Source organism: Equus caballus, chromosome 2 (assembly GCF_041296265.1).
Source record: "Equus caballus isolate H_3958 breed thoroughbred chromosome 2, TB-T2T, whole genome shotgun sequence".
NCBI lineage: Eukaryota > Metazoa > Chordata > Mammalia > Perissodactyla > Equidae > Equus > Equus caballus.
In genome coordinates, this window is record NC_091685.1 from 31,877,521 (window position 1) to 31,897,669 (window position 20,149).

At 58.2% G+C, this 20,149-nt stretch overlaps 1 protein-coding gene across 6 annotated transcripts in view; it reads right to left on the reverse strand.

The window, feature by feature from the left end:
* The window catches only part of EPHB2 (EPH receptor B2), a 181,207-nt gene that overhangs the window by 39,381 nt on the left and 121,677 nt on the right, over window positions 1–20,149 (reverse strand). For all 6 annotated transcript variants that reach the window (XM_070251468.1, XM_070251462.1, XM_070251488.1 and 3 more), the window contains exons 4-5: window positions 4,076–4,231; window positions 2,598–2,933 (exon numbers count right to left, since the gene is read on the reverse strand). In XM_070251468.1, coding sequence (XP_070107569.1) covers window positions 2,598–2,933; window positions 4,076–4,231 — 492 coding nt within the window. The remainder of the gene's footprint in view (window positions 1–2,597; window positions 2,934–4,075; window positions 4,232–20,149) is intronic.

Genomic DNA, 20,149 nt, shown 5'->3' on the forward strand with positions numbered 1-20,149 from the left:
GACATCTGGAACAGACTGAATCCCACCCACATTCTGGAGGCCTGCCCCACACGGACCGCCTGGTGCAGAAGAGCTAAACCCTAGCTGACCCACAGACTAGCGAGTGAGAAGATAAATGCTTAGGGTCGGAGACCACTGACTTTGGGGTGGTTTTGTTACACAGCGGTACTGCAGCCATAACAGACTCATACACTAAGGTCACAGGGCAAATGAATGTCAAAGCTGGGCTTCAGACTGAGCCCTGCCCCTAAGCCAGTGCTGGTTTCTCACTGCTCTGAGTTTCAGCCCTGAGGGCACCCCGGCACCCTCCTCTCCGGAAGCCCCTCCTTTCCACTCCGCCCCATCTCTATTCTCGGGAACGTCCAGCTCGGGACGGGAGGGTTCCGTCCCAGCAGCCCAGACTCTGCTCTGTGCTGTGAAGAGCTGCCCTGAGGAGGCGGTCCATCCTCGGGGCTCCCAGAGGAAGGCAGGGAGGCCCCCACAGCCAGGGAAAGGGCGCCAGGGGCTTGGGAATTTCTAACTTCTCCTGGCTGGGAAGAGTTCCCTCCTTTCCACCCTTGCCGGGAGCCTGGGCGTCCCCAGCGCGGAGCTTTGTCAAGCCGGGGAGACTCCCGGTGGAAGCTTCACCATCTGGTGGGTGTCTCTGCCAACAGCTGCTGGCTTTTGAGGGTTCTCTCAGATTGCCGCCTTGAGTCAGCCCCACCCGGACGCCGGACCCCGGGGCTTAAATGCCCCCACAGCCCTGCTCCAACTGCAGGCACGTGCTCAACACGTACTCAGCCATGGCCACACCGCCACCGTTCCCAAGCAAAACCGCACTCCTTCGCAGACGCCAACGCACCGACGGGCAGAGCCACGTTCAGACACACAGCCTCGTGCTCAACACCCCCTCCACGCCCCTCAGCTTCTGACACACCCATGCTCACGAACACACGTCCAAATAAGCCGCAGGGCCACGGTCACCCAAACACATGCAATGACACACCCACACATTCCCACAAACGCACGCTCACACACGGTGAGACCCACAGTCACACTCAGGGTTCCTCGGATGTACCCTGGATTTTGCCCGAGCACTGGAGTCCATCAGACCCGGTTAATCCTGCCTCTTACCCTTCCTGCTTTGTGACTCAACTTCTCTGAGCATCATCTGTAAAACGGGGACGTGGATGCCTAAGGAGGCCAGGGGGATGCAGTGACATCATGCGTGGGAAGACCCCTCAAACAGGTGGAGCTGGTTGCCCCCTCTCCTTCCATGTCCCTGTGCATGCCCTTCCCCCTTCTCAAATTCCATTTCTTTCTATTGCTCCCTTCAAAATTCTACTGGTCCTTCAAATTGCAGGTCAAATCCTGCCTCCTACAGGAAGTCTTCCTGGCTCTCCACCTCTGGAGCCGCTGAGTGCTTACTGTGCATGCCCCACTAGGTATCAGAAAGATAAGCTGAGCAGCCCGCTCACTTTCCCTCCTGGAGCCTTACCTCTCTTGGCTCTTCCTTAGACAGGGCCCAGACCATGCTCCCGGCAGGGGCTTGGCAAGGGTTGTTGAGTGAATAACTGAGAGGCACATTCACAGTGCCAACCACAAAGTTTTCAACCTGCAGGTACCATAAGTGCTTGAAAATCTCATGTGGCCTTCACTTGGGGGATGAGGCTGGGAAGTGTCTCCTGGACCTGGCCATGTGGCGGTCTCAGGTGATCCTGAGGACAGTGGGCTTGGTGGAGAGAAGTGGCTGGAAGCTCAGTGGGGTGGACTGAAGAGGGAGTGGGGGTGTGTGGGACGGCACTCTTGGTAACTTTTTTGCATGAAGGAAAGCAGGGCAGAAGACGGGGGGCGACGTGGGGTCACCGAAAGGATGATTAGAGGTGACCTTAGGAGAGGAGTCTTGCTGGAGTCAGACTGGAGGGGGCTGCAGGCTCAGAGAGGCACCAGTGGAAACCGCTGGATGTCCACGGGAGTCCGCCTCCCCACCGTCCACTGTGGTAGATGTTCATGTTAGGTCGGGAGAAGGACATCCCCAACCTCCTTTGTGGCTCCGTGAGGCCACGTGACCCAGATCTCTCCAGTGGGACGTGCACAGAAGCGACGGGTGCCACCTCCGCTGGCTCAAACACATCGGTGCCCTGGGTCCTCCCCCTCCCCCTTCCTGCAGGCTGCAGCACCGGCCGGCCTGCGACCCGGCTTCAACCACGCCAACCAGGAGCGTGGAGGGTGGCGGGACACCAGGTCGAAGGAGCCGGGTCCCTGCATCTCCGAGTGGCTCAGAGCTACCCCGCTAACCTGGACTGCTCGTCCTGGACTCTCACGTGAGCGAGAAACGCATTGCTGTGCGCTAAGCCACCCACCCCTGGGCCTTTTTGCTGGAGCAGCTTCCTTTTTACTTTCAAAAATACCTGTTCAATAAGTGACAGCAACGATTATAAAAACCTCTACAGTGGAGAGGGAACACGGACCCTCCCAGGCGCTGGGATCACAGGAACGGCCTCTGCAAAGAGGAAGCCAGTCCACAGACGGAGGGGGCCTTTGACCAGCGCCTGCGGAGGCCCCGTTTGCCACCGCGTGGCGCGCGCCGCCCCAGAGCCTGCATTTGAAGCGCTCACCTGCTTGGTTGGTGGTGATGTTCACGGAAGCGAACTGAGGCGAGAAGGGGCTCTGGTCGGTGACGCCGTTCACGGCCTGGATCTCGAAGGTGTACTGGGTGTGGGCCAGCAGGTCGCTGATGTAAATGCGCGGCTCGGTCAGGCCCAGCTGGCGGGGTGCGTACTGCACGTTGTCCCCACAGCGGGTGCAGGCGCCCCGGCCCGAGCCGCAGCTCTTGCAGATGATGTTGTACACGAGATCCTCGCGGCCTCCCGAGTCGCGGGGCGGGGTCCACTCCAGCATGAGCGAGGTCTCGTTGACACTGGAGATCACGGCCTGGGGTGCGGAGGGAATGGCTGGGGAGGGGGAGAGGTGTCGGTCAGTGGGGGCTGGGGGAGTACGTTCCCCAAGAGACCACTGTGTGCCCACTGCCCTGGCTCCGGCCAGGTCGCCTTCAGATCCTTTCTCTTCTCCACCCCCAGAGAGAAGTTTCTAGAATATTACTCTTATCCTGGTGCACATCTACTTAAACCTTTCTCCCCAGGCTCCCTCCTCCTCAATGTCTGTGACCAATAACTGTCTTTTTGTGCTGGGGATACCCAACAATATCTATTTCCCCTTCTTCCATATAACAGAGCTCAATTTTGTTCAGGGTGGCAGTATGTCCAGCTGAAAAATGATTATTTCCCAGCTTCCTGTGATTAAGTTCTGGCTACTGATATACAGCAGGAGTTGTTGGTTAAGACTTTTTCTTAAAAGGAGACAGCTATAGCATATCCCTATGTCCCTTTCTTTCTTTCTGCTGCCTAGGATGTGTGTGATGGCTGGCACGTCAGCAGCAGTGTTGGACTATGAAGTGACCTGAAGGATAGAAACCACCTGTTACGGAAGGCAGAGCAGAAAGAAAGAGCCAGGTCCCAGAGAACTTCAGGGATTGGTCACACTATCCCAGGACTGCCTGCCTTTGGGATCCTATCGTGTGAGAGAATAAACCCTTATGGTTTAAGCCCCTGGAGTCAGCTCTCTGCTCCCTGCAGCTGAATGCCATTCCTGTCTGCTACAGGGGCTGTAACACTGCCCTCACAGTCACCCCATTCCTGGAGGACCCTGGCCTGTGACTCAGGCAGCGGCTGCCAGGTGAGAACACTGGGCAGCCTTTTCTGCCACAGATACCACCTGTGTTGCCTTTTCTTCTGCCAAGCTTTCCGTTCTCCATCCCTGTGTGAATCAAGTCCTTGACTTTATCTTCCATGTGACTTAGCAGAAGGGGGCAAGGAGCCAGATGCCCGCTCCGTGGTATCTGCACGTCGGCCGCACGACTACCCCAGGATTGTCCTTTTCCAGCTCGTTTTCCATTTCCCCTCCCACCAGGAAACTGGCCGCTTCTCACTCAGGCAAGGCTGGCGATAGCTGGACAGCTGCCCAGCCCTTGCCCTGTGCTTCCCTGCAGGCGGCCTCGGGCCTCGGTCAGGCGCCGGCCGCAGGGGCCTGGACGTACTTGTGCAGGGCATGTCCAGGGGGTCCAGGTCTGCTCGGTAGTAGCCGTTGCGGCAGACGCAGTTGGTGGCCCCTTCGGACGTGGTCCGGCTGTTGATGGGGCAGTGGGCGCAGGCCTCGTCCCCCTGGTTGGCCTTGAAGGTTCCAGATGGGCAACCTGGGAGAGAAGACAAGGGGAGTCATTGGGGAAACCGGAGGAGGACTCAGAGAGGCCACAAGGCACAGAGGGACCACATAGCATCACAGGGGGGACCACACGGCATCAAGGATGGACCACGCAGCCTCACGAAGGGGCCACGCAGCCTCACGGAGGGCCCAGGCAGCATCATGCCTGGGACACCCATCTACTGAAGCTCTTGGGGTCTCCAGGCTCCAGCAAGGCAGTCCTAGCTGTGTCCAGAATGTTCTGGGCTACCTGGTTTCTTGTCTCTGCAGCTGTCTGTGGGTTTGGCTGGGCCCTCGGCGACCCTTCCTGACCTCCCCCAGCCTGGCTGTGCCACCGCTTCTGGGATCCACCCTGACTCAGACTGGAGGCCCAGAGGAGGTCTGGGTCAGCGCCCATGGTGCAGACTTGCTCACCAACAGCTGGCTGGGCTCTGACTCTCCTAACTAGATTCCCGGGTCACAGCTGATCAAGATGATTACATCACAGAAGAAAGATCTAGCACGGAGCTGGGCAGGTAGGGAGGCGATGTGGTGGAACAGGAAAGAATGCCGGCTTCAACTCCCAGCTTGGCATTTTACCAGCTGTGTGGCCCTAGACAAGTGGCTTAGCCATTCTGAGACTCAGTTTCCTAGTTTGTAAAGTTATGATTCTAAGGCCCATTTCTGCAGCCCATGGTGAGCACGTGGCACAGGCACGTAAGGCACAGCAGGCCTTGCACAGTGTCGGAGCCCAGTGACTAGCAGCAGCTGCTATAGCAGAGGTCTGATCAGTTCATTGAAATAAAGGGGGCCTGCAGTACCAGGGACAGCCCGAGAAGGGAGTGTTTGCACTCGAGGCTCTCCCAGGGCCTCTGGCCTTCCTCCCTGCGCCGGGGGATGCTCGGGATTTGGGTTCAGGCCCTGCAGCTCAGGGCACAGGCTTAGGTTCTATAAGAGGTGACCGCTCCTGTGTGGGCCTGTGTGCAAATCCACCCTACGCTTCCTCCTGGCCCTGGGCTGGGAATCCGCAGGCCCGGGGTCTAGGCCCTGCCCCTTTCCTGGCCTCAGTTTTTTCTTCTGCTTACGGGGGTTCATAATCCCAGCTCTGCTGTGGTGCTGCTGGGGGATCTTAGAAAGAGTAAGCGGTAAGGAGGACAGGGAAGAGTTTTGCAAGGGGCAAGTTCCTCCTTGGGATCAGATGCGGTTAAACTGTCCACAGACCAGGGGACCTCACCTGGATCACATTCCATGCCCATGTGCTGTGTGACCTTTTGTAAGCGACCCCACCTCTCTGAGCATCCGTTTCCTCATATGTAAATGGCTAACATAAATCTCCCTAAATCATTTTTCCAGCCCCAGTCTTCCAGCTTATCTTCCAGGTCTTAGCAAACCGCCCTCCCCACCTCCCCCAATCAGCTCGGGCCTCAGAGACCCCGCCTCCTCGGTGCTCACGCACTGGAGTTCAGAGTGCTTTACTCCCCTGCCATCAGTATCCATCAAGGGGTCTCCCGGCATGCTGCAGCCCCCCAGGATTGGAGCCACGTCTGATTCACGGCTGCTCCTCCTGTGCCTGACACAGAACCGGGCACACAGTGGGCGCTCCGTAAACACTTCCTGAAGCTGCCTGCGTAAGTGGAACAAGCATGGGCTTTGGAGAGCTTGCAAGGAGAAAGGCAGTGAAGCACGCTGGTTAGCGTGCAGGCTGCCTGGCAAATCCCAGGTCCACCTGTGCCAGCAGCGTGACCTCGGGCAAGTCACTTAAGCTGTTTCCTCATTTGTAAAACGGGGACAATAGTATCCACTTCCTAGAGCTGTTGTGAGGATTACATTGGTTAATTTTGGCAAAAATGCCTAGAACAATTCCTGGCATTATTACACTGTATCTGGTTCAAATACCAATCTGCTGGGTGACCTCAGACAAGCAGTTCAAACTCTCTGAGCTGCAGTTTTCTCATTGGTAAGAAAGCCTCCACCCCATAAAGTAGCCGTGAGGACTGCCTGCAATGAACGGTGCCTGGCGCAGGGTTGGGGAGGGGTTGCACTTATCATCTCAGGGCTTGCCAGGTAAAGTGAGTGCTCAGCAAACAAGCCAAGGACAACACCCTGGGGATGGGGACGCTAGAAAACAGTCCCCCCTCACCGCCCCCCCGGCCCTGCTGTGCCTGCCTTTTGGAGAGAGCATCCTAATCAACAACCGCCCTGGCTGACGCCGCTGACCAGGCCTGTGGGGTCTCGGAGAAGAGCCACACCAGCCTGTCCACGAAGGGGAAGACAGGACTGTGACACAACCAACCAGGCTTCAGGGACACCAACGAGGATGGCGAGGCCCCTGGGGAGTAACTAGGGCTTCCCCAGTGCAGAGGGGGAAACCAGGGCTCTGAGGGGGTCAACACGAGCCGGCCAACGTTCACTGGGTACTTACTAAGCGCTGGCGCTGTTCCAGGCACTTAACACAGAGCAGCTCCTCCCAGCCTCACCAGCCCAATGCCTCACCCAGCCCGGTGATGCAGGCACCGCTGCCGCCCCCCTTCTCAGATGGGGAAGGAAAGCACAGGAGTGAGTAATTTGCCAAGGATGTGGGCTTACAGCCGCAGAGCTGGGAGTCCATCCCAGGCGGTCTGACTCCAGAGGCCACTGCCCTAACCACCACACCGTGCTGCCTTTAAGTGACTTGCGCTGCGTCAACGGTCCACGAGTGCTGGGCAGGGACTGGCAGCTCCTGCCCTGGGTGCCCATCCCACCCAGGGCTCTCTCGACATCACCGTGCTGGCTCTGGGGCCCCCGCGTCCTCTTGTCCTGCCTCCGTCTCACCTTCCTTTTAGGCACCCACCTTTCCCTGCCAGCTGGCTGAAGGGGCAGCCTCGGCACCTTGGCTCTGTCCAGTCAAGACATGCAGGCTGCAGGCCTGGCTCTGGTCAAGCAGCTGGCCTCTCTGAGCCTCAGTTTCCCCCGCTGTAGAATGGGGGCACAGGGCTCCTGTGAGGGTCTAGGATCAGCCTGACAGATGCCAAAGGGTTATGGCCCCAGACCAGGGTCCCTGGCTCCCTCACGGGTGAAAGGCTGCCCCGCTCGCACGCCTCTTCCATCTGCCAGCGATTCCCTGAGCCCGGCTGGCGGGGGCTGCCCGCTGCCAACCCCTCCATCTGGACCACCTTCCCGGCTGTCCTCTCCCGTCACCACATCCTGGTCAGGCTGCCTCCTCCAGAAGCCTTCCCTCATTAGGGGTGTGCCCCACCCCCCTCGGCCCTCCCACTGGGCCCTCCCACCGGGCCCTCCGTGGTTTCGGCATCTGCCTACACTGTGCTTCATAAAACCTGCTCTTCGGTCCCGGGAGGCGGCATCCTTCTCCCCAATCACCAGGAACCCTCAGCCCCTCCCTCCCCTCACCCCCTGCAGCCAGTCAGTTACCAGGCCTTCCCTCCTCAGCAGTGCCCGTCATGGCTCTTCTCTGCCATCCTCCCACCCCTGCAGGTGTCCAGAAAGCTCTTCCCACCCACTCCTCAGCCTCTCTTGGCCATCTGGCCCCCTCCTGCCCACTTTCCAGAGAGAGCTTTCTAAAGTGCAAACCTTTCCGTGTCACTTAAAAATCCACAGTGGCATAAATGGAATATTATTTGGCCATAAAAAGGAAGGAAGTACTGACACATGTTACGACACGGCCGACCCTTGAAAACGTGCTGAGTGAAAGAAGCCAGACAAAAACGGCGACACAGAGTCTGCTTCCATTTATGTGGAAACGCCCAGCAGAGGCACATCTACAGAGACTGAAAGGAGGGCTGCCGGGGGCTGGGGCGAGCAGGGAATGGGCAGTGACGGCTAACGGGTGATGTGCGTTCTTTCTGAGGCGAAGCGAATGTTCTAAAAGTGGTTGTGGTGATGGTCGCACAATTTTGTGAACATACTAAACATCACTGAATTGTACAATTTAAATAGGTGAATTGCATGATACTTGAATTATATTACAATAAAGCTGCTATTTAAAAAAATCCACAACAGCTCCCCAAACTCCTTAGGACCCCGGGACCCCAGGGCCGGCACCTGCCCATCTCTCAGTGCCCACCACCCCAAGCCTGACGCTCCACAGTCAACCACGCACGGCGCCCGCTGCCAGGCCCACCTGCACACCTCCGGCCTTTGTCCTCCTGCTCTCGTTACCTGGAAGGCCCTCCCTTTGTCATCAGGCGAACTCCTATGCCCCTTTGAGCCTCAGCAAAGGCATCCTCTTCCAGGAAGCCTTCCCTGGGCCCGAGTGCAGGGTGCAAGTGCCTATTTCAATGACTCACTCACGAATCTGTAAGTACTGGCCTGACTGTGAACTCTCAGTACGATGCCGGGTACCAGGTGGGAGACAGGGGGATGAAAGGAGGAGCTGGAGAGCATCCAGTTCAACCACCTTATTGACACTTGAGGAAACTGAGGCCCAGAGAGAGCAGACACACACGGCTCTTTTTATTTTTTTAAGATCGGCACCTGCGCTAACATACATTGCCAATCTTTTTTTTCCTTCTTCTTCTCTCCAAAGCCCCCCAGTACATAGATGTACATTCTAGTTGTAGGTCCTTCTGGTTGTGGCATGTGGGACGCCACCTCAGCATGGCCTGATGAGTGGTGCCATGTCGCGCCAAGGATCCGAACCAGCGAAACCCTGGGCCAAGTGAACAAAACTTCATCACTCGGCCACGGGGCGGCCCCACAGGTGGCTCTTAGTGGCAGAGGCAGATTATTATTATTATTATTATTATTATTTTGAGGAAGATTAGCCCTGAGCTAACATCTGCTGCCAATCCTCCTCTTTTTGCTGAGGAAGACTGGCCCGGAGCTAACATCCATGCCCATCTTCCTCTACTTTATATGTGGGACGCCTACCACAGCATGGCTTGCCAAGCGGTGTCACGTCCGGGATCCGAACCGGTGAATCCCAGGCCTCCGAGAAGCAGAACATGTGCACTTAACCGCTGTGCCACCGGGCCGGCCCTGCAGAGGCAGATTCTGATCCCAGGAGTCCTGAGGGGCTGGGGGGTGTGCTGGGGCCTCAGCTCCCATCGGCCACCACTTTTCCCATGGAGGCAGGTCTAGGGCAGCTGCCCATCCAGAGTGCCCGGCACCCTAGGGGCCACGCTGCCCCCAGCTTCTCAGCGGGCAGGGCACCGGTCCTGCCAGCATCTGAGTCTCATGCAGAAGAGGGAAGAGAACAATGAGACCTGAAGACACAGACTGGGCAGCTGCTCCTCTAGCCGTGGTGTGGGCACAGACAGGCCTCCTGCCCTCTCTGACACTCAGCGTCCTCTGGAAGGAGCTGGTGGCACCTGTGTGGTATAGACACAGTGGGAGCCTCTGAACGGGTCTCCCTGCTCTGCGTCCACCTCCCCACATCTGATGAGAGCGACTCCGACCCACCGCACCTGCTGACTCACCAGCGGCTCCCTGGGGCCCTCACAGCAACTCCGCCACCTCGCCCTGATCCATGGGCCTGCAAGGTTGGCTCTGCAGCCTTCCTGCTGCTTCCGGCCACTCCCCTCGCTCACTGGGCTCCAGCCCATCGGTCGTTGAGAGTGTTCTCACCTCAGGGCCTTGGGCCATGCTGTACCTTCTGCCTGGATGCTGCCCCTGCTCTTCTCATGGCTGATCCTTTTCATCCTTCAGGCCCCAGCTTAAATGTCACCGCCTCCGAGAGGCCCTCCCTGACCACACTGGCTAAAGCAATTCTCTTGTTGCGCTCTGTCTGTCTGTCTCCTTCATCGACCCTCATCACAACCTGTCATTATATTAGAAGAGAGTTTATACACTTGTGTGCCGCACTGGAAGTCCATGGGGAGGGGAAGGGAGCCAGCTTTGTCCGGTTCTCATTGGTTCCCCAGCTCCTGGCAGAGTGGTGGGAACACAGCAGGTGCTCAGTACTTGTTGAATGACTGAATATGCCCCTTACAGGCGTCGTGAGACCCAGACGAGAAAGCGGGTGAGAAGGGGCTCAGCCAAGTGAACGCCAGGTTGGTGCCACAATTATCATCTCGATTTCATCAGGTCACAAGGATGCTCAGATCCCTCTCCACTGCTCATTTGCCCTCCCCAGGGGTCTTCCACTAGGGTGACCAGCTCCTCCTGTTCTCAAACCAGAATTCCCGCCTCCCGGAAACACCCTTGGTCTTGGCCAACCCTCCTGATGCTTCTCCAGCCCCATCTGTCACCTCTGTCTTCTGTTTGCAGCTCCTCAGACGCCCTGGCTGCACACGCACTCGTCCTTTTGCTTGGATGCCCTTCACCCATCATGTTGCCCCGGGGATTGGTGAATCTGACCCGCTCGGCCCCGGGGGCCCGCCCTCCGCACTACTGCAGACACTCAGACCTCCAGTGCAGAGCACCAGACACACGCTCTGTAGGCCCTGGTGTGCTGGTAAATGGCTGGGGAGAAAAAGCCCTGATTTGTTGTTTTTCCCAATTTCTAAGGCTCCCTTATTTCAAGCTACCAATTTGAGATAACTGAACACTGAGTTGGGGAGAAATGAACAAAGCCGGCTTTTGCGAGCCACGCCGGCATGAAGCCGCTGCACCCCACCACTGGATGTGACCCAGATGTGACTTATCTGTGTTCTGCCCGTGGCTCGGTGAACCCTGGCTGGGGCAGGGGCTGGGTCTTTAATCCCCGCATCCCCAGCACCGAGTACAGGGTCTGGCACACAGTAGGTGCTCAGCCAATGCAGTTTGCCGGATGAAGGCAGGTCTGTCTCCCCAACTGGACAGTGAGCAACTCGAGGGCAGGGGCTGAGGGTTTGAGAGGTTATTCACCCAAAGTGCTTAGAACATACAGCAAGTGCCGTATTAATGTTGGCTCTTCGTATGCATCCAGCATGTCAGGACAATAATAATTCCCATTTATTATGTGCTTGCCGGGGCCGGGCCCAGTGCAAGCGATTTACATGGATTCTCTCACTGAATCCTGAAGTGGGTACCACTATCGCCCCCACTTTACAGATGATGAAACTGAGGCCCAGAGGGCATGAAGTGATCCCCCCCACCCCTCCCTGCAAAGGTCACATAGCTACCAAGTGGCAGAGCCGAGGTTTGACTCCAGGCCTTTGCAGTTCCGATGACTGGACACAGAAATCATCAGGTGGCTGAATGTCAGGGCTGGAGACCATCTTGTGGGGCCTACGGAGGGGACAGGGCTGGTCGGGGTCACTCCGCAAGAGAGGCAAAACCTGGGCCCCAACCCCAGGCCTTGGGGCCAGCAGCCAGCCAGCACCTGCCTCCTGCAGACGCCCAGAGCCGGTGGCCAGGCAACCCACGGCAGGATGGCAGCCGGCCTCGAGGGGAGGGAGGATTACAGGGAAACAGATTTTCCTCCTGCCTGCCCCCTGGGCTCCGGGGATAGGTGATAATTGACCGAGCGAGCCCTGAGTCAGGCCAAGGCAGGGCTCCATCTGGGCCTGGCACGGCGGGGCCGCTAATTGGCACCGGGCGATCCTCGAGGCCTCCTTGGCCAGCCTGCTGCTGCTTCCCTGTCTCCTCCCACTGACTCCGGCTTAATCCGCAAACCGACCAGTGCCACGGTGGAGTGGAGGCTCAGCCAGGCCCCGTGTGCCAGGCCCCGGGGGCCGGGAAGGCGCGTCTCTGTCCTCCTGGGGGTCCAGCCGACCCGAGGGCTTGGTCTGTGGCTCTGGGCAGAGGCAGGCTCACCACAGCCTGGCCCCCTCCCGAGGACCTGGGCAGGAGGACTGAGGAAGCAGAGCCCGGGCACGACCTGCACAGCCGGCTGCCAGGGCTGAAGCCACGCCCGCCTCTTGCCAGTAGTGTGATCGCGGGCGAGTTACGTAACTCTCAGTGCCTCAGTTTCCCTGTCTGGATGACGGGGAGAATGGTAACACTGACCTTATATTTGTTGGGAAGATTCCCTGAGTTAACACGGAGAAAGCACTTGCCAGGCTCACGTAAGCGGTATACAGTGTTAGTATTAGAGTCATTCCTTCTCGGCCCGTCACTTGCTACGTGCTCATCCCTGGGGATACAGGGATGAAGAGGTGGTCTCTGCCCTCAGGAGCGCAGCTCCACTTCACTCCACTTGGGGAGTTATGACTTATTCAAGAGGCTTTAGTTAGGCCCCGATGATGGGCCGAGCACTAGGATGTGGGGACAAGGGGCCCAGGCCCTGCCTGTGAGAGGCCATGGCTGAGCAGGGGCTGGCACACTTGGCTTTGACCAGGCCTGACTGCTGGCCACTATGGGCAGCGGGGCCGGGGTGGGGGCCCAGGTTCAGCAGTGCCGGGTGGAAGGGCAGCTGGCTCACCTTCCCGCCTTGGCATCTCGAGGAAGTTCTGGATTTGGGTTGGGAGAGGAGTTGGGATAGAAGAAAGAGTCCTGGGCCCAGAAGGGGGATGCTGAGGCTGGGCTGCCCCTGTGGCCTCGTGGTCTCCCTTGCTCTGTGAGCCCAGGCCACTTCCTGCCCACCCTGGGCACAGCTGGGGCCATCTCTAGGGCCTCTTCCAGCTGTGGGCACACCCACCCACCCCAGGCCCTACGTTCTCCCTGAACTGTGGAAAACCCAATTTGTTTCCAGAGCCTGTGCCGTGCACATGTCAGGGCTGAGCTCGTGGTGAGCTTGTGGCCGAGCAGGCGGGGCTGGGGGTCTCCTGCATGCAAAGTGGTTTTTGCATTTTGCACGCTTCCTGCTTTTGCTGAGCTTGGGCAGGTGGAGTCAGTCCCCGGGGGCCAGGCTGGGCAGGGTGCCGAACCCCCTGTACTGGGCAGAGCCCCGCAGGAAGCAGGCGGTGAGCTTCCGGGCTAGAGGCAGGAGCTGCCGATCTACCCTGCGCCCCCGGGTGAGCTGCGACCTCCCTCTGTCCTGACACCACCCTGCACAGAGGAGGCTCCACGCCCGCTTTAGAGATGAGGAAACTGAGGCTCGCAGAAAGGAAGTGCCTTGTCAAAGTCACTCAGAGGCTTCAGGGCAGAGCCTGAGCCCAGGGTCCATGTTCTTTCTGACACCCACCTCTGAGGCCCCAGTGTCCCAGCTTGATGGAGGTACCCTTCCTCTCTCTTCCACCTCTTCCTCTCCCCTTCTCTCCCGGAGAAGGGGGCCCTGCCTGGCCAGCTTATGTCCAGGGAGCGCCTCAGGGTCATTCCCCTGCTGTGGTAACTCCTCCTGGACCACCCCGGGGGGTGTCATCATGCTGCCCCCCACTCCCCGACACGTCCGACTCCCCCTGCTGGAACCGGCTCTGTGGGTCCCACCTGCAGCTGGCAGGACCACAGAAGTCAGAGGGTAGCGGCAGGGACTGTGTTAACACATGTCCTCTCTCCCTGAGGGTGGACCAGGCCCCCCCAGGCCAGCCTCCACACCAGCCAGCTGCCGAGGCCCTCCTCTGCTCAACGCTCTTCAGTGGCTCCCTCGTGCCTGTCCGAGTCCAGCCTGCTTCAGCCTCCCCTCTGCGGTCCATCTCGCCAGCCTCAGCTCCCCCCGCCCTCCCAGCCACACCCTGGGCTCCATCACAGCAGACAGCTTCCAGCTCCCAACAAGCTATGCTCGGTCTCACCTCCGGGCCTTTGCTCAGGCTGCTCCCTCTGCCTGAGACGCTGTCCCAGCTCCAGCCTGGCTAACTTGTTTTCATCCTTCAAATCTCAGCTCCAGCCCAGACTCCCTTTTGGTCCTACTCCGTGGATGCCACCCCCCACCAGGGCTGGGTTTGGGGCTCTTTCCTGTGCTCCTGAAGCACAGGCACTTTGCCTCTGGCTGCACGATGACACGGTTGCAACTGTCTGCCTCCCACACCAGGCTGCGTGCCGAGGGACAGCAGGGACCCACACTGTCTGGCACCGCTCAGTCCTTGCTTGGCCAAGAGGGGATGGACACAAGGCCTCAGGAAGCGTTTGTTGACTGACTGACTGAGGCTCAAAACGGTGGGATCTTGTGCTTATGCTCACTCAGCTTGTGTGTGGACTGGAGATTTTGTTCTAGGCCTCTGGAGCCCCCAAGACCATGTCAGAGCCCCCAGAGCTGCTCCCTGTGCCCCCATGAGGAGCTCTCAAGGCGTCCTACGTTGGTCTTTCTTGGCATTTGGTTAACATCTGTCTCTCCATCTCCCACCTGCCCAGCGGCAAGCTCCATGAAGGCAGCTACCACACCTGCCCTGTTCACCACCTGGTGCAGAGCAGGCATACGCAGCTGCTCCCGACGGACAGGCTGGGAGGCCTGTGGGGCCCTTGGCCCCAAGGCCGGAGTCATGGAACTCTCACCACTACTGTGTCTCCTGACGTCTCCTCCCCAGTTGTGTGTGTGTGTGTGTGGGGCGGGGGGGAGATCACAGTCTCCTGGGGAGCTGGGTCCTGAACCCCACCACCTACAAAGGTGGGTGAGCCTGTCTCATACCCACCGGCCCTTCCAGGTCCCAGATGCCACGTTAGGCTCCCCATCCCGGCTCTGGCCTGCCTCCCTTCACGCCATCCCCACGGTAGGGGCTGAGAGCTCCCGCCTGCCCAGCAGGCAGCCCCATTCCTCCAATTTCCTCCCAATTAATCAAGCTCTGAACTTTTTAATTATCTGCCCGCAGGGTGACTCCCCACTCTGGTGAAGCAATTAAGGACATTTCCAAGTGCTGTGTGGCTGCCGGCAGGCTGCTCTGACCAGGCCCTGACGGAGGAGGTGAGCAGGGGGAGGGGGTGGTGACAGGAGGGGTGGACAGGAATCCCCCTGGGCCACGGGGCTGCTGGGAGGCTGGGGTCCTGGCCAGGGTCATTCCAGGGATCTGGGGCTACCCTGTCCAGGGTGAGCCCCCGCCCCCCGTTCACTCAACAGCCCTTTCTCCGCAGCCAGAGTCTTCACGGCTTCACAGATTCCAGTTTCCAGGTCCCAGGGGCCGGGTGAGGTGCTTTACAATCTTCCCGTACCCTCACCCTCACCCTGGGAGTAGGAAATAGAATTATCTCTGTTTTACAGATGAGGAAACAGAGGCTCAAGAACGTCAGGCAACTCCAGAGACGCAGCTGGCATTTGAAGGCAGCTCTGAGCCCACATCCACTTCATTCTATTGTCTCTTAAAGGTCAGGATGGCCTGTCAAGTGCCAGGAGCCCCGAGGAGACCTGAAGAACACGGGCTCTCCATGTGCAGGGCGGCGGGCGGGAGAGGGCATTGTAGGCAGAGGGGACCACCTGAGCAAAGGCACGGAGGCGTGAAACGGCACGGTGCGTGCGTGCGTGTGTGGGGAGCTGCGAATAGTTCAGGGTCGCTGAAGCGTGAAGTTCAAGGCTGGGAGAGGCGGGAGATGAGGCTGGAGAGGCCGGCCGGGGTGGGAGGGGGGTCTGAGTCACTGGAAGTCAGGAGAACTTTCAAGATCTTCTGGTCCAAGCTCCTTGTTATAGGACTACAGCTACACAACCCAGACAGGGATACTGACTTGCCTAAAGTCACACAGCAATTAGTGGCTGATAGGGCTGGGGCTGCAGACCAGGAGTTCCGCTGCACAGGTTGGAAGGGAAGAAAGTGGGGGGGGGGGGGGGCAGTGGCAGCTGTCGGATCTCTGTGGAGCTCCCAACTGGCTTCCTGCTTTCACCCCTGTGATCCTAGCTCCCCACTTTCCTCTGGCTGCAGTCTGCTCTTAGCCGTCAGCCAGAGGGAGCCTGCAGAACAGGAATCAGCTGTGTGTGGCTCCTCTGCTCAAAGGCCTTTGACAGCTCCCCCTTCACTTGGAGTAAAAACCAAGAGCCTGCAAAGCCCCCTTTACCCCTCTGGTTAAATTTATCCCTAAGTATTTCATTATTTTTGATATAATTGTATCCTCTTTACCTCTATGAACTTACCTCCTACTACCCTCCTTCTTGCCCACTCCACTCCAGTCCCACTGGCCTCCCAGCTGTCCTGGAGTGCGTCAGGCCTCCTCTAGCCTCAGGGCCTTTGCACGTGCTGTTTCCTCTGCCTGGTTCAAGTCCTACCTCAGCTACCTCTTCACAATGTCCCTCTCTGAGCCTCACATCCCTCATCTATAATTGGGGTTAATGCTGCACACCCCACCTTCCTTCCTAGGCTAACACAGGATCCTAGTGAGAAAATGAGGAACAGACAGCTCCACAAATGCCCTCCCTCCAGCTCGAGGCTATCACTGCAATGGGGCTTGTAAAAATCCTCATTGGGTCCTTGAGAAAACAGGCCCTTTGATGAGTAGTGGGCTCTAGGCTCCCAGACCTTAAGCTGGATCGACACGCCGGGGCCTCCCAGCCTGTAATCCTCAGGACTCACAGATGCTGGAAAAGCGAGTGTTAAATAATAGTCTGGATGTGCCCGAGGGGAAGCCGGATGTGTTTGGAAAGCTTGACACATCTGGCAGGGCCAGGCCTGAGTCCCCCGGCACATCTGGCTGCTGTATGGACAGGTGGTGTCATGGGTCACTGAGGCAGTCCTGGTGCCAGGAGGGGGGGTGATGGCCGGATGGAGCTGGGAGCATCTCCCAGGCTACCCACGGCCATAGTCCCCCTGTGGGTCCCCCTTCAGACCGTCATTGTGCTTTGGAGGCTGTGTTCTGGGAGGCCGACTTCGGACCCAGAGCCTGGGCCGCCAGATTCCAGAACCCCTGCCTCGTTCGGTCGGCGCCAGCTGCCCCTGCTGGGGTTCGAGGAGCCGGGGAAGGGGCTTCCCCTCTCCAGCTGGGGGTGCATTTTCGGGGTCACCTCACGTAGCACTTCCCCTTCTCCGGGATCCAGAAACGTGGTCATCAGCTCCACCTGAAGGAGCCCCCTGGGCTGAGACTGGCCTCCCCACCCCCCACCTGCCCCCAGAAAGCCATGGTCATTAATAAAGGACACAATTAGCTGTCAGCGGAGAACATGTCTGGAATTTTTTACCTGCTTGGTAAGCTCGGTTAAGGCAACAAACCCCCGGACCCCCCGGGAAAGCAGCTGCCACACACCTTTCAGGGGCCCCTCTGCCCGGACCCGGGGCAGGAGGGGCCTGTGACTTTTTCTGTGTCGGTTCCGCAGGCCTGGGCCTGCGCGGGGCAGTTTTTTCCAGGCCAGTGGAGAAAGTGACAGAGTAAGAGAGATTTCCTGGCAGAAGTTGTTTTTTTCAACCCAACAGGCAATACAATTCAATACCATTTTCTCCCCCTTCCTGGGCCGACTTCAGGCTTTCAGAGCTGGAACTCTAGAGAGAAGAGGCAGGCCCATTTCTCACTCTGCACCGGACATTTTACAGCTGGGGAAACTGAGGCCCAGGGCGGGGAAGTGACCTTGTGTGTGACAGAAGGAAATAAACGCACTCTTCTTTTACGTTCTATAGGGTCCCCCGGCTCGCTTAACTGGGAGTAGCCAAAGGCTGGGGGAATGCCTCAAAGTTCCTGACGGTCATTCTCCGCCCACTGACGAATCCTGACTACGCAATGCGCCAGGGCCAGGGGAGGACAGCAGGGAATGGCGAAGACGTGGTGCCCACCCTCATGGAGCTGGGGCCTAGCAAGAGCGACAGAGGGACAGAGCAGCCGAAAAACACAGATACTGTACACAAGAGTGGGGGTCACGGGGGAGACAGCGGGGCTGAGGCGGGGCCACGGGGTCGCCTTGGGGAGCGTCGTCAGGAGAGGCCTTTTTGAAAAGGTGGTATTTAAAAGGCGGTCCCTGGGGACAGGACCATTTGGCCGAGCAGGAACAATATTTGCAAAGGCGGGGAAGGCTTCGCCTCGGTTCCTGCTCAGTGTGTGGGGTAACAGCAGGACATCTCTGGGCCCCTAAAATCCGTTTGGCCCCAGCTGTCTACAATCCCAGACAGACACTCCTGTGCCGGGGAAGTCACTTCCTGCCTGGGCGCCTTTGTCCTGACAATGCCATGAGGTCGAGGTTTGTTACTCCTATTCTGCGGATGAGAAACTGAGGCTCAGAGCAGTACAGCACCTTCTGTGGGGCACACGGACACCGGACTCAGGAGCCCAGGCCGCCAACACCCCTCTCTCTCTGCCCTTCTGGGTGCCTTCCAGAACCACCGCTTCCCCCAGGAACCTGAAAGGTCGAACTGCTGGAGCCCTGGTGGCCTGTGACTTGAATGCTAATGACAATCACACTCAAGAGGTCCTGGCATTTGGCGCCTCAAGGAAAAAGGATTAGGAAATACAAATAGGGAGAGGGGGGCCTGCCCGCCTTCACATCGAGGCTCCTGGGTTGGGGGCCTGCAATCCCTCTCCCTCCTAGGGGTCCAGAAACCATCGCCCTCTTCCTGTCAGCTTCTGGGGAGCAGGAGTGGGCTCAGCTAACCCAAGCCATAAATCAAATGCACAAGATGTGGCTTGGCAGCCATCCCAGTGAAAAAGATCTGGGGGTTTGAGTTGACCACAAGCCAAAAGCTGCTGCAAAAGCCAATGTGGTCTTAGACTGTAGGACCAGAAGCAGAGTGACAGCCCAGCGTGCTCCCTGCCTCCCAGGCAAGGTCCGTTTTGAGCTCCTCATTTTAAGGAGGTCCAATGAGTGACAGCAGACAGGACCTCTCCGGCCTCCAGCTTGTCTTCCATCTGCAGCCAACTCTGGGTGGTGCTGGAGGAGCTCGGCGTGAGGTGTCAGGGACGAACTCTCCTGGGCAGCATTTTCTGTGCACACAGCAGGGTTCCGGAGCCCCACTTGCTCTAGAGCATTCTCTAGTCTGGATCCCCGGGAAGTGTGAAGTCCCTCCTTAATCTTGCTCAGCTTCTGCCTCCACGTCAGAGCCCTGCTGGACACCGAGGCTTTGAGAGCATGGGGGTGGTCTCACGAGGGCCTGCCCCTGACTTGAGTACAGACTTAATTTAAAAAGCCCCATCCAGTTTTTTCTAAGTAATGACTTTGTGCCCAGCTCTGTGTTGGGCACAAGCACAACCTTGTGCCAGCACAAGGCACAGAGTGGAATCAGTCATCGTCCTCGGCCTTGAGGCTGACAGTCTAGAAGGGGAGAGTGAATATGATCAGCGAGGGTATCAAAGAAAGCTTCCCAGAGGGGGGGCCATTTGAACTGGGTATTAAAGGATGAGTAGGAGTCCATCAGGGCCAGAAGAGATGAGGGACATTTCAGGCAGATGAACAGTGTGTGTGAAGGCATGGAGGGGTGAAGGGCAAGGCCGGTGGCTGAAGCGTGGGATGTATGGGGGAAAGGGTGGGACACAAGGCCGGAAAGGTGATCTGGGGTTCCGTCACAATGCACTTTGCGTGCTCAGTGACGGAGTCTGGGGTTTCATCCTCTAAGAGCAGGAAGCTAGGGGTGATCCCGTGTGGGTGCACAGATGGCCGTGGAGCCCCAGTGCCCTCACCCTTTCCTCCCAGCAGCCTGCCAGGCCCGGCCTGCCCTCCCACTCTGGCCTCCACTGGCCCACTCCCGAGTCTGAACTCTTTCCCCTCCTCGCTGTTTCCCCAGTTCTTGAGCCCTTTCTCCCGTGTTGTGACCAGTCCCACCTCTCCCACTGTTACAAATGAACCGAGCTATTAACAGCGGGAGCCGCCATCTCTAACGACTACCTACTGTGTGCCAGGCTGAGGGCTTCATGTAAGTTATTGGGGGGCCGTGCATCACAGTGGTTAGGCCTTGGCCTTGAACCCTATCTCTGCCACTGACCCTGGGCAAGTTATTCAACGTTTCTTTGTGCCTCAGTTTCCCCATCTGGAAAATGGATCTATTAATAGGACTTACCTGGTGAAGATTCAGAGTTAACACCATGGAGTGTGTTAGCTTCCGTCAACAATCCTTGTAGCAATTCTGCCAGGCAGATACTATTGATATTCCCATTTATAGAGGAGACAAGGTTTTGTGAGGCTAAGAAACCCACAGGCAGTTACTGGCGTCAGAGCTGGGAGGGGAGGGGGAGCACTGCATCTCAGGCCAAAGGCGGACAACGAGTCTATCCCATGGCCTCACCTCTTCCAGGCTGGCGCCTGGGCTGGGCCTAGGGACCCAAAGCTCAGTGGGCTCCCAGCCTGGTGCGGCTGATGCCCAAGCAA